Source organism: Haemaphysalis longicornis, unplaced genomic scaffold (genome assembly GCF_048455015.1).
Source record: "Haemaphysalis longicornis isolate Haplotype H1 unplaced genomic scaffold, Haemaphysalis longicornis Haplotype H1 scaffold_1, whole genome shotgun sequence".
Lineage (NCBI taxonomy): Eukaryota > Metazoa > Arthropoda > Arachnida > Ixodida > Ixodidae > Haemaphysalis > Haemaphysalis longicornis.
Window position 1 is genome coordinate 462,135,348 of NW_027526203.1, and position 14,387 is coordinate 462,149,734.

The 14,387-nt window shown below is 45.6% G+C and overlaps 1 protein-coding gene across 4 annotated transcripts in view; it reads left to right on the plus strand.

The window, feature by feature from the left end:
• Window positions 1-14,387, plus strand: part of Metro (membrane palmitoylated protein 7-like protein metro) — a 52,632-nt gene that overhangs the window by 12,210 nt on the left and 26,035 nt on the right. For 3 of the 4 annotated variants that reach the window (XM_077687994.1, XM_077687993.1, XM_077687996.1), the window contains exons 9-12: window positions 4,905-4,990; window positions 7,403-7,686; window positions 10,705-10,835; window positions 14,034-14,120. In XM_077687994.1, the coding sequence (XP_077544120.1) occupies window positions 4,905-4,990; window positions 7,403-7,686; window positions 10,705-10,835; window positions 14,034-14,120 (588 nt within the window). The remainder of the gene's footprint in view (window positions 1-4,904; window positions 4,991-7,402; window positions 7,687-10,704; window positions 10,836-14,033; window positions 14,121-14,387) is intronic. The other variant, XM_077687995.1, reaches the window with a different exon arrangement.

Genomic DNA, 14,387 nt, shown 5'->3' on the forward strand with positions numbered 1-14,387 from the left:
CAGTTTGCCTCCCAGCATTCGCTAATGCTGGTTTAGCAATTCAGTTGTGGAAGAACTGGTCCCTACAGCATTGACAGTGATGTGATAGCTGCACCAATTGCGCCTAACTGCGCCGAGAGGTAAATCCTGCTACATCCTGCTACAAGGACTCTGATTTCGAGCAATCTGTGCCAATCTTGTGCCGAAGTTTCGTTTTGCCGGGCTTCCTCGATGTGGCGTGCTCTTTACGCCACGAGCGTTGAAGAGGAGGGAATTTTGGAGTGTTTTCTGCTCTACTCGGTGACAACTTAAGAACGGCACCTCAAGTTGCCGCTGTGCCTTATCACCGTAGCCGGATGGTTCTTCGCGCGGCGCAAGTAGGGCGTTACTGGGAATATTTTGAACATGGCGTGAGCCGTTCCCATGATTTTTCGGACTTAATATGCTTATAAACGACTCCAGTGACGACAAACAAACTGCGTGAGACAAGGCAGACGATATCACGCATTCTTAGCAAACCCCTTTCAAAACGCGCGCACACTAACGTCACGTGTCCGGCGCTTTGGCGGAGTGATACACTACATGAGGTGGTGCTGTTCTTGAGTTGTAACCGAGTATAGCGAAAACGCGGCGCTGCCGCGGAACACTCGCACGCTGCGCGGCGCGGTCGGCGGCAGCAACATGGCGGCGGCTTCGGCCACGAAGTGGTGTGGGAATCTCGAGCGGCTGCGTCTAACAGCTCCCAAAAATGCTGCTCAAGGCATACACGAAGTTGCTTGTGCGGTAAAGGAGCTTATGATGGGGACGAAAACGGTACTATAAACCATCATCCGCGCCGTTAGTGAAAGCGCCCATGCAATATCTGCCGGGGTAGTAAGCCTAAACATCTCTGTCTGAGTCAGCTGGCTGTCTCGAGCGCTTCGAAACTTCCGCCATGAGGTGCGCGCACCTCCCCATTGGGGAAAGTCGGCAAGCTTCCACTGTAGCGCGCGTCGCGCGTCAGTTTCTGACCGAGGTAGAAGGTGCCGCGGGGGCGATATTGTCGATGTGGGCGTGAAAATATCGCACTAACAATGCCTACGCGCACGAATCGCGGGTAAAAATGCGCCATGCGGTTCACGCTTTAGTATCTGCTTTGCAATAAAAAGCTTGGCGAGTTGGCACAGGACTGGGATAATTGGAGGTTAATGGGAGAGGCCTTTGCCCTGCAGTGGGCGTAGATAGGCTGGTGGTGATGATGATGATGAAAGCTTGGCAGGAGTTCACGTGACTAAATCCGAGGGGTCGAGATGGAGAGGACATTGCAAGGGTAGCTAGCGGGAAAGGGGAAAGGGGCGAAAGTTCAAGATGGGTTAATTTGGGACCGGCTGTAAGCCGGTTTATTGAACAGTTTTGAGCTTCGAAGAAAGTGATCTCGCCTGAATCAACATGTCGTTCAGGAGGAACGCTACAGGAGCGCTTCAGGAAAGCATTTTATGATAAAACTTTCTTTGCAAAGCTACTCTTCGTGAAGAATGTGGCCGACGTTTTCACTGATTTTTTTTTGTCTTCATTTCAAATAAGTTAGCTGTTGGTCCACCTACTCAATGATCGTCATCGGTGACCCTCTTTTACAAGCTGTTTGTGCACTTCATGAAGACAGTCTTACCGCTCAAAGAAAGCCAGAGAGTTGCCGTTGTTGCAAACCTAGTCCCCTGCAAATTGGAAAGTGACTGTAGAAGTCGGAGAGGACATGTAGCATGTGATTTCGTCTTGGGAACCTTGAGAGAAACAGACATTTAGGCTGGGCGCTAGAAGCTTTTGCATAAAATGCACTAAGTACATTCTGTCGCGTGTCACTGTGTTCCGTTCATTATGGTGTGACGAAACATTCTGTAGCCTACCGATTGGAATGCTACCCCAATAGCCATTTTTTAAATAAAACTTCAAGTTCTTTCATGGTCTGTTGGCTCATACGTAAATGCGTGTACACACTCGCACGAACTCCTTCGGTGCTTGTCTTGAGGCATTTCATAGTCACTGCTAAAAGACATCTGTGCGGCAGAAACTCGAAGGCATTTTACTTGTTTAAAAACAGCCTCTTTTAATTTTCTAGTGAACTTTGTAAAACTTGTCAGCCTTGCTGCTTTTCTCCCACTGATTTCAGATATGCCATTATTTTCTCAGTAGGTCAATTAGTTCCCAAGATAATTAGCACTAATTAGCCATTTTTAGTCAAGCAATAGACAAAACAGTGTTGGTCATAAAACTGTAATCTTTATATTTTCCAATACTATGAACCCTGGTGAGTGCAATAATCGAAGCAGTTTTTTGATGCATCGCTTGGAACTAATTTTAAAGCTCATTAAACTTTGGTAGCACCAGTGGCAAGGAGCCATTTTGAGTGCCCATTTCAAACACCAAAGTTTAACGAGCTGTAAAATTAGTTCCAAGCGATGCATCAAAAAACTGCTTCGATTATTGCACTCACCAGGGTTCATAGTATTGGAAAATATAAAGATTACAGTTTTATGACCAACACTGTTTTGTCTATTGCTTGACTAAAAATGGCTAATTAGTGCTAATTATCTTGGGAACTAATTGACCTACTGAGAAAATAATGGTATATCTGAAATCAGTGGGAGAAAAGCAGCAAGGCTGACAAGTTTTACAAAGTTCACTAGAAAATTAAAAGAAATTGTTTTAAGACCAGTGTCCCCCCTTAAACATTTCTGTGTACCCAGGATGCTGCTTTTGGGGCTTCTCTCAGTTGTTTTGCTCCCCTTCTAGCAATACTTCTCAAATATTAATGCTCGTTCTGGCTGCTCCAAAAGCCGATTTTGCTGCTCCAAAACCTACTTTTGGCTGCTCCAAAAGCTGCTCCAAAATGACTCGACTGAATCACATCACTGCATTGACAATACGTGGGCTAGTTTGATCTCTAGTTAGATTTAGCATCAGGTTTAATAGCAGGATCTAGTGATACCTTTCTTGGGCTGTGGTCTTGGAGGGTTCTACAAGCCATGAAAAAGAAAAAATAGTGAACCTGCATTGAGGTGACTTCATTGATGGAGGATTAGAGCTAGTGACTACTGCAGAATCGCTTGCTAACAGCACCTGAAAGCAGTAAGGTGACTAAATCATATTCTTTGCTGAAAGTAACCACTTGAACAATTTTCGCAAGCATTACTGGTTTTCGGCATTCACAATTTAAGATGTAGGCACGGGCCATTTGCTTGCAGCAGTTGTATCAGACTGTAGTGATGCTAAGTGCACTTCCAAAATCCATTCCAATTGCTCAGCACTGAGTGCATGTTTTTTTTGTAAAATATTTTAATGTCTTGCATGCATTGCTGTGGGCGTATGTCTATAGTATTTGGCTGGAACATTATTAGGTGTGTAGTGAATGGCACCACCATTTTGTTAAAGGGGAACCATAGACCAGAAGGACGTCTTCCCTGGTGGGAGCAGCATTAGGGCACATTGCCCTAAGGCAGCTCTGCATGTATCATGCATTGCATTAACCACACAGAGAATAAGAAAACTAGTGCTATTTTTATTAACTTTCAATAATTGTTGCTTGAACAAAACTCTTGTGGGGGAGATTAGCTCTACCAAGCATAATGTCTTCATGACTTTGGCCGGGAGCGCTTCAGGAGCTCTTCGAATTTTTCTTGGTTTTATTTCATTGTCTTTCTGTCTTTTCTTCTTTTTTTTTTTTTTTTTTGTTCAGGAGATTTAAAGCATAACTATATTCTTTTAATTCTTTTGTTACCTGTATAGGAGGTTAAGGAGTGCAAAAATTGGACAAAGCAGTACTTCCAAAGTAATAAATTCAGTGCTCTTATGTGCCAGTTTCACGCTGCTTCTAAACAGGCAATGGAAAAACAAGGGTAAAGGGAGCGAAACATGCAAGAGAAATTCAAAGAAAGCAAGGCGTGCCGTAGGGAAAAGCTCTTAATTAATTCAGCCCACCTAGCTTCCTTTATGTACAGTCGTGGACAAATGAAATGCAAACAGGAAAATGTGATCGGCAACACGCACATTTTGCTATTTCTTTATCCATAAATTAAGCTATTGCATGACTCAGCTTACAGTAATAAGGGAAAGTACATATACTAGCATTTTTTTCAATGCATTAGGACCACCACTTCCTAATGGAAAAGCATCGCCACTGTGTCACTTCCACAAATGGCAAAATTTGATTTTGCACGTTTCTGGTGTGTTTGCATCCCATTTGTTGATAACTGCACTAAATGTCGTGTACATTGACATCATCGTACTTGGCGTTCGATAAAAATGCCAGGCATCGCTGTGAATAAGGGTGTGTTCGTCTTAGCAGCTATACCACTTGGCCACTGAGCTGCATTGATGGTAAACATGTAAAAAGGTGACGCACAGTGGATAAAATAAACTAGAAATGTGTATGTGCACAATCTGTGAAGGATCAAATGTGCGTCTGGGCACGTTGGCTGAAATAGCCCCATGGAGCACTGGTGGGGACATCTTGTGGCAGTGGCTTTTCGTTTGCACTTTGCCTCACGGTCTTGTGCTCAGCTAAAGGTGTTGCTGCCTCTAGTTATCCCCACTGTGCGTTATTGGCACCCAAAGTAGCTTTCTCAACAGCCATTATTTCACGTCACCAAGTGTTCCCTTTCGTGGATAGTAGAACTTCACTTCCATGAAAGGTAACAAGTGAGACTCCATTATAAAGTTCAGCCATGGCATCAGCTCATTGTTGACAGTGATATGTGAACCTAAGCATTCACGAATTTTTTACTGATTCCTTTCATGCGTTTTTTTTTTTTTTTTTTTCATATTTTGGGGCCATTTTGACGGTGCAGGTACACCCACCCGGTGTGCCCACGCCTGTTAAAGCAGTTCCTTTCGTTTTGAGTGTTTCACCAATGTAGATCACAATGCAAGAATGGAACCTCACTGTGCAGGTCTTATTCATGTTGGTGACGAAGTTCATGAGGTGAATGGAGTCAGCCTAAAAGGCAAGGCACCTCACGATGTCGTCCACATTTTGGTAAGTGATGTTTTCCTTGGTGAGAGTGATAGTACTACTGTTCGTGTTCTAACGTGTGCCCGTCCGTTCTTGTTTTTTACATGCATGCTGTGCACACCTTTTCATAGGAGGTAGGTGTACACATTTCGCATTCTTTTGGCACTTGTATTTTTCTTGTTCACTTTCTTACCGTGTGTACTTTGCACTTTTGGAATGCCGTAATGTCGAAGATTTGAGAACAGTGGCACTATATGAGCAGCACTAAAGTAAAATTGTTGCATTGGTGTTTACTGTGATTTTTACTACCTGTAGACTCTTGCATGGGCCACACTTTTCTCTTTTTTTTTTTTTTCGAAATTTAGGTGTAGATTTTTGTGCTATGGGCTTATACACAGACCACGAAAAAAAAGGAGTTCAGGTTGGTGAAAAACACACTAAATTTACTTGTGATTGCCGGATTCCTAATTTGCTCTTCTGGTTTATAATGTGCTGCTTTTTTTGTACTAAAAATGTGCGCTGAGTTGCAGTTTACGATGTGGAAAAAAATGACTGACAGTTTGGCTTTGCTACCCAATGAATATCGTGCGAAAGCTCATTTTCTTGGACCCAATTAACCATTTTCTTGCGTCAATTGAAAGCTCAGCCAGTGTTCGACCAATTGCTAATTATATGCTTTGCAGTTGCAATTTCACTCGAGCGTGTGCATATTTGTCCACGCTCAAATGATGTCACAACTGCTAAGTGCCATGGGTGAATATATGTCCCCTTTTCGGACAGTCTTCCTCGTGGATATTTTGTGGGGGGTTACAGGTCTGGCATGACAACTCTCTTCGACATTTCAAACGATAATCCCGCTTTACTTTCTGCAGTCTACACTGAATTATTCGAAGTCACGTAATTGGAAATTTTGATTAATTAAAAGCGTGGACGAGGAGACGCCCATTGCAGCCGGCACGCTTGAGCGACCAGATAATGTCACAATAATAACTATGGCGAACTACAAAGCTTCGCAGCTGCTGCGGTGAAGAATATGACAGCGGCACCTGGTTGAATGTATTGAAAGCGTTACTGTTGTTTGCAGCATGCTGTTTCGGCGAGTGCGGGGCCTTTTCAGTGCTCTATCGCATAATCAACAAAATGTCAGGTGCACTCGGCTCACTTCAAGCGCACTGCACTCAGGATAAGGCCACGCCGCCGCTCTCCGGAGCGCCGAAACGTGGAGCATGAAGTCACGTTTTACAGAAACAGTGTCGCACTGTGTCCTTTTACACCAAAGCTCTATACCTCTACCCCCCAATGGTTTCATCTCCGTGGGAAAAAACGCCAAGATCTAAGATGCCGAGCGCATGCGTCGAGCTAATCAGGCGTACAGCATAGAGCTCAGAATTCGTTTTAAGGAAACCACAAAACAAGCATCGAAACTGCATTATGGATGATAAGGCACCAGTGAACAATGGGACCCCCCACCGTGTCTTCTTGAGAAAGATTATATTTGCAGATTATTTTTGAAGGCTAGGCAGGACTAGTGTCTCTAAATGGAGCAGTTCTTGCCCAAGACGCCGAGCGCATGCATCAGGCTAGGCAGGACCCAGCATTTGCCGCCAGATAAGCCGAGCGTTGACAGCAGATAAGGTATGAGAGTACCGCCACTGAGGCACGCCAGTCGGCCATTTTGTCGTTCATCAGTGTTGCAACATTGCCGCATCTACGGCCTCGCCGTTAACTTCAACCGGGTCGTTTGTTGACAACACTGCTGAAGATGGAGGAGCAATATGGCATCTTTGGACACACTTCTGCTGCTGAAATGCTGTTGCACACGTTAACTTTGATTCGCATTCGCATTCGCAACAACGTCAGTCGTGCGCAGCCGCAGAATTGGGAGGACAAGCTAAGCCTAACAGAGTTGATGGACTAAAACGCATAAACAACAAAATGGTAGTGCCCATGAACTGTCAGTGTAAACAAATGTCACATAATGCGAACTGACCAATGATCATGGCGGCGGCACGGAACAATGCTGCTGTGCATGTACTATGTTCCAGGCAAAATTGACCATCATTTAACTTGAATTATCCTGCGTAACTGCTTTAATTGGCTGATGAGCGTGCATCCCCTGTACATTGCACCCATACAGTAGCACTAATCTGTAGTAGCCAGTGACGGTAGCATCGGCGAGGCTACCATCGTTTAGGGATTTGCCTCCCTGCTCTCAAAAGGTGATTGCAGAACCTCCTCTCCAAACTAACACCCTGGCTGCACCAGTGGTGATTGAGGTGCACAGGGTTTGTGTCTTTTGGGTGACTCGTTTCGATTGGGGGGCGGGGAAAAGCTCACCCCAACTGAGACACGCTTGACGAGAGACGAGGCAGGGGGCAGGGGACACTGCCCTCATCCCAGCAGCAGCAGCAAACGAGGGGCCCATCTGGTGTGCAGCAGCAGAGCCAGGCGGGCAGCATCACGCTGAAGCTGGTGCCGGCCGAGGAGGCGTGTGGCGTGGGGGGCCGAGGGGAGAGCCGGGTGCGGGTGCGGGCGCTGTTCGACTACGACCCCCTGGCGGACCCCCTGATCCCGTGCCAAGAGGCCGGCCTGCCCTTCCGCCGGGGGCAGGTGCTGCACCTGGTCTGCCAGGAGGACCCCAGCTGGTGGCAGGCCCGCTGGGAGGAGGGCCAGCGCTCGGCCCGCGCGGGACTCATCCCTGCCCAGGGACTCCAGGAGAGGTGGGCGCGCAACCACCGTTGGATTCGTTTGTAACATTACGAGGTGTACAAGAGGTACTGGGTGCACAACCTCCCAAGCAAGTAGTACGTCAGTAAAAGTTGCATGAAGCAGCGGATGTGTGCTAAATTTGTGTGTTAAATATCTTCATCGAAACCACACAAAAAATCCGAGGCGCCCTAAGCTCTCCTTGTCTTGTAATTCTTGATGGTGCAGCTGCAAATGACTCTTCAAGTTTCCGCTGTCGTCCCCGGAAACTACATGATGGCAGTCCTCAATCTGCTCCCAGGTTTGATTGAGATGCTGTCGTCTATAAAAAATCCTCGGGCGCTATTTGTTTTAAAGGCGCCGCCCCATTGGGGTGAAGTAAACAATTGTTTGGTGCAAATACTTCAGGCTTTCGTGATAACCAGCGTGCTGAACGCGTACGCTCGATTCTCAAGTATTCCACCTTAGTCTGTAACCCGAACACAAACTCTTATGAATAAATTTCAGGCAATTCAAAATCCAGCTCTGCGCTTTCTTTCTTACACAACTCGTATAGTTGTCATGTTATCGTTGTAAGTTTAAAAGGCTGTGTCTCATGGGGAACTCCAAAACTCTGGTGCACCTTTTCTTTGTATTTTATCTTAGAACAGTTGTATTAGACGAGGTAAGCAACAGATCAACATCATTGCCTTCAGACCCCCCCTCCCCCTTTATATCCAGACGAAGGGATAACATTAGGAAAATTGGGGAATATTCCTGACACACATCCCATTGCAAGCGTCATTTTCTAGGAACAATTAAAGATAGGAATGCCCTGCCCGACATCGTTCTTCCCTAATGAAATGCTTTCTGCTGTGGTCTAGCAGCACTTGCGTACAAGCTCAACCTGACTTGTAGCTGCTGCTATTCACTGCACGACTGTAATCTGCTGTTTTCGCTGCTAATTGGGTATGCTTCAGTTCCCTCCAAACATTGTATTTTTCCCTCTTTATTGTTATGTCGTGTGTCAGAATATTTCAGAACACCGTCTACAACAATGCCGCAGGGCGAATGTAGGTATGTTATAAGTAAATAAATAAATAAATAAATAAACAAGGCCGTGACGTCTGCATTACAGCCAGATGCGCGCGGCAATCACACGGGGAGCTCAGCACTGACCATCGAGACACATGGAGAGAGCATGGAAGCAGGCAGCAAGCCTGCCATAGGAGAGAGGGAGCCAGCGAGACAAAAGGCAATTTTATGCCATGGCAATCTCCCTCTTCGCTGCATGGAAATTGAAATGAATTCTTAAACATCTTAACTTTCCACTCAAACTGAAAACCGAAACGAAATTTTCTTGGTTTCGCTCCTGAACAAAATAACGTTTAGTTCCTGCCTTTTCAGTTTTTGTTTTTGTTTTGTTTCAGCACCCAGTTTTCCAGGGGGTTTCAGACACATTAATGACTGGAAAACACTAACCTCTAGCTATTTGTCAATAACGCAAGATACATGCATGTTTAAGCAAAATGGTGACATGAACCTTCTGCCTACCCATGGGAAGTTATAAAAAAAAATTTGGCACATTTTGCCCTAGTGGTGCAAGGCTGGAGAAGCTGGCAGCCCTTCTCCCTCCATTGGAGACGCGGCTGTTGCACCTCGCAGGGATTTCCAAACTTGCCCCTGAAAGTTCTTCATGACTGGCAGGCCTGGATAGTTTCGTCCGCAGGCTTTCACATCTCTCTCGAAGTGGACTGCGTTGGCATGCACTCAAATCAGCGGCAACCGGCTTTGCAAACTAATTGTCTGTAGTGAGAGCCGTTCTGTGCTTCCCAGTTCAGGCGCTAAGGCATGTGAACTGGCGAGGAGAAGAGCATGCAAGAGATCACGCTACGAACGTTGGGCATAGTGTTCTCAAAGAACGAGTGGAGCCGGCACGTGCCATGATGACGTCATAGCTAGGCAAGGTTTGGCTCCGCTTGCATCGGCTGAGTGAAGGTCGGCTGTGCCTCACGCCAGAGGCGTTTGTTGTTTGTATCTTTTCTTGCGAACGCCAACGGACCAAGTTCAAGCTTGAACAGCTCTGCTGTTAAAATCTGCTTGCAGTCGCAGCCCTAATAAGAATTATTCCTCGGTTAAAATATTAGGTTTACCTTATTGCAAGCTTTGTCTCTTCCTCTGGCTTGCCACTGTTGACTAGTTTTCTAATGTTCTGTTTATTCTTGCCCGTAAGGTTTGCCTTTTACGTGCGGTTTGTATGGGACAGTTGTTTCTGGCTGCAAAGATATTTTGGGTGCTCTTGTGTCTGTCACGTGAGGGTGCCTTCAGCAATATATTATCAAGAAAGAAATTTCCGTGGCATGGTTTACATAGCACATTGCTTTGAATTTTAAATCGGTGTTGCAAAGCACACTGAATTCGGCAGGCCACCTGCTGTCACCGTGTAAATTGTGTTTTGCGGGGCAGTGCAACAAAATTTATGGAGGAAAAATGACCCAGCCAGGGCATGCAGCACAATCCTAATCGTCACGTCATCAATTCGCAGGCTCCTATGATGAATAAAGTTACAGGCTATCCAAGTTGGGGCATCTTGCCACATTCCCAGCTGGTAGCAATAGTAGAAACCAAAAGAGACCAGTGGAAATATTGCAGTAAACAAAAGATGAAATAAATCTTCCCAATGTATTTTGCATTGGATTCATAGTCATAAATTTATGTACAGTAGAAGCTTGTTGATAATTTTCAGTTGTTGCATTTGCATGGAAATTGTGTTGTGAAAGCTCACTGTCACTGTAGCTTTTTTATTTTTAGCTTAGATTATACATTTTGGATAATGCATTTCCCCAGATCATGCGTTCTAATTGTGCAGTCCTCTGAAAAAATGTAACAATGAATTTCTAACGTGCATTGTTGAAACATAAGATGGCCCCCAAAATTTCGGTATCTCTCCTGCTCCAAGTGAAGAGATTTTCGTGGGGAATTTGGTCAGCATTCATTTGAGGAACAGAGCGTGTGGTTGCTGGATCGTCTCTGATTGCTAATGTGACTTTCAGGCGTTTTGCATCGTTGCGGGTGACAGACCAGGAGGATGATGGCTTGTCTGCAGGCTGCTATTCGCCAATGCGCAAGGAACTGAAAGCTCGGAGAGCTAAGAAGATCATGTATGATGTCTCTGACAATGAAGGCAAGCACCCACATTTTTTGCATTCTTCATGGGAATACATTGTTCAAGGTGTTAGTAATTTTGTGTTAGTAATTTTCTCAGAATTGTGGTTGGAATTAGGCTGGACTGATTACTTTAACTCGCTGCTTCTCCTAAGCTCTGCGAACACCCAAGTCAACCCATTCAACTCAAAGCAAGCACACAACCTCAGTTGCCTATGGCCTCAGCTGCCTGTGTGCCATAAAACCCAATACAACACACAGCACAACAGTGCATCCCTCCTTTAAAGTTGCACATCTCCTAAGTGACTCAGTAGAGTGTGTAATGTTTACCACAAGTGAGGAAACATTTGAAGCATATGTTGTGTTTTTCAAACAAGCATTGTTTGCGGGAGTAGAGGTTCACAACGAGTTGCTACCCATGGTTTCAACGCATCACAGGACCTCCCTGGCTTGAGCACAAGGGCCTGCCAATAGCGTAAAATCTGCCAACTTGTGGGCGTGTGGTATCATGTTCCTGTTCATGGCTAGCAAACCTCGAATTCAACTGAAAACAAGCCCCACGCTGGGTGCCCAAAACATGGGGACTTGGGTTCTTACAGCCACCTAGCTCGCTGTCGAGCCTAGGCCGCAGTGCTAGCTCTGCTGAACTGCTCCATGGCAGAAATAGCCAGGGACACACACGACACAGGAATTGCCAGATTTGTTGGATCCCCAATAAAGCACGTTGGGTGTTTCACTCGATCACCAGTAAAATCAATTAGCCAGGCTGGGAGAATTGTGAGAGGGACAAGCAAATAAGGAAATGGGGTGCAAATGTATGTATGTGGGCTCCGGTTGCCAGATCGCATCCAAGAGTGCCTCCCCTCAGTCTATGCGGCCAGGTGGGTTATGTCAGATCTCTGGTCAAAGCAGTACGTGGGAGGGGGTCAACCCCACCTTGCCAGTGGGGGAATTAGAGATCAGGCGCTATCCCACAGATGTCAGGGGAAAGGGTAGATGGACGAAGCACTGGTGCTTGATTAAATCAAGTCCATTAAATCAAGTCCTGGAGCGCTGCTGGGGTTCCCGTCACTACTTTGGTTGGAGGCTTTTGTCTGCCACTTGGCTGACTCCATGAAGAACGACTGTACAAATCTCACCGAAAACTCTTTATCCTTCCTGGATGGTTTACATCCCAATTGCAACTGCTGGACATCAGCATTAGCAAGCGTTTTGAAGTCTGGATCAAGCACTGCTACTTTAGTGAATGAGGTCAAGAGAAGTGACGGCGATCAGTTGGCTGAAATGGGCCTCTCTAGTTGTTCTTTGTAGCCAGATTGCGGATGCCTAATTAACAGGACACTGAAGACAAAATAGAAGTTGCTCTAGATTGATACATTAGTTTACCAACAATACGTATGAATATACCACTCTTATGCTTAACTTTTCTAAATCTAAGGTTAACGTCTGGGTTAGTTGGTTCCATATGTTAAAGTTACAGCACAAGCGAAACACGCACAAGGACAAGTAAAGGACATACGCAGCGCTGAATCATCATCACCATCATCATCAATGGCCTACTCAGGCTCACTGCAGGGCAAAGGCCTCTCCCATTCACATCCAGCTGCTTCTGTCTGTGTTGTTCGAGTCCAGTGTTGGCCACTGAATTTCTTTATTTCATCCCTCCATCGTGTTATTGGCCTTTCCCTTCTAGACCCATCTCTTGGTATCCACTCTGTTACTCTAATTGTCCATTGGTTGTCGGTTCGTCTCACTACATGGCCAGAGCCCAAGACCATTTCTTTTTCTTTACTTGAACTATGATATCATCTACTCGAGTTTGTCCCCTGACCCGTGAAGCTCATTTCCTGTCCCTAACTGGCCGCAATGGGCCGTTTTCTCTCCTATATATTCTTGCTCCGTGGTTTCGGTGCAATACCTGCTGCAATACTCGGCCAGATGATTGTGCGACCGTTGTGCAGTACTGTGAGCATAGCCACTTTGGTGTGTGTTTTTGCTGTGCTAAAAAAAAAAACACGGGAACACTTATGGGCTAATGTCAGTACGTATTTTCAAATGTATGCACATGTGATGTGCGCAATGTCTTTCCTGGCTGCCGCTGGCCGCAGTGCCGCTATGCGAGGCTCCATGGGGGGGCCGGCCGCACACGAGCACTTGGTTCAACTTGAACATTCATGCGGCCTAAAAAGGACAATATGCCAAAATTCACGCAGCCTAAGAAGGACAATATGCTTTTCTTCAACAGAGCTTCAATACTGATCACTGGTCCCATGAAGAAACATTTTGTTTAGTGGTCCGGAGCAGCAAAGGATGGGGTTTGGGAAAGCATTACTGATTTGACCGAAGCTGATGAAACCGCTTGGTACATTGTAGTGTTGTGTTCGATTGCTTTTATATGCTATACACCACCACTGCCTTGCTTGCGTCTAGTTTATTGTGACGCAAGCAACCCGCCACGGTGGCTTAGTGGCTTAGTGGCTGCGGTATTGTGCGGCTGAGCCCAAGGATGCACGTTCGATTCATGGCTGTGGCGGCCGCGTTTTTGATGGAGGCAAAAAGCGAAAACACCCGTGTGGTCGAGATTTCGGCGCATGTTAAATATCCCCAGGTGGTCAAAATTATTCCGGAGCCCTCCACTACACCGCGCCTCATCGCCTGTGTAGCGTCGGCACGTTAAACCCCACAATCAATCAAATCGAATCTATTTTGATGCAAACAACGGCTAAAGCAGCCGCTGTTTGCATCACGATATTGCTGCGAGGGAAATGAGGAAGAGAAATGCGTCGTTTAATTAGCGATTTCTCAGCAAATAAGGCATCATTCGGCACCGAATCAACTTTAAAATGGCTATGCGAAGGTCAGTCTTTCGTTTAAAACCAACTTGCTGGTCGCCTTCAGTGTCCCTTTAAGCCAACAGAGTTCGTAAATTGCTCTTTTAGATTAAAAATGTGGTGTGTCACGATGGCACGAAGGGTAGAGATCTGCCTGTTTGAAGATCTCTCCTATGGGAAGAGATCTTTCTGCACATAGCGCCAGTGGAATGAGAAACGACTAAACATGGACTGGTATGTAAATAAAAGCTTTCCTCTCTCGCAGTAGCAGATGAACTTTTTTGTATACCTAAATCAAAACTGTATTAGATGCAGGTTTTTATGGTAATTACAAACATGGTCTCCTTTTCGTTATTTTAAAATCTTTCTTTGATTTGTTGTTTCAGACTTCGATCGAGAGCTCATATCAACTTATGAAGAAGTTGCCAGACTTTACCCCAGGCCTGGTCTCCATCGCCCTATTGTGCTTATTGGTGAGCAGCATTAAATATGCATGCTATATGTATAGAGTGCATCTTAATTAAAGGTTAACTGCACTCAAAATTTCAACCTCTTGAAAACGTTATTTCCGTATAGTGTGCCTAAAAAGACTACAAGCTACGAAATATGACAGCTCAAATGTACGTATCCACGGCGGAAACGACCATCAAAAATCGGCGATTTTGAAACAAATTGAGAAGAGCGCAGCCATTACGGCCAAGCTGAAACGACATCCCAGCCGATCCAGCTGGCAGGCGAGC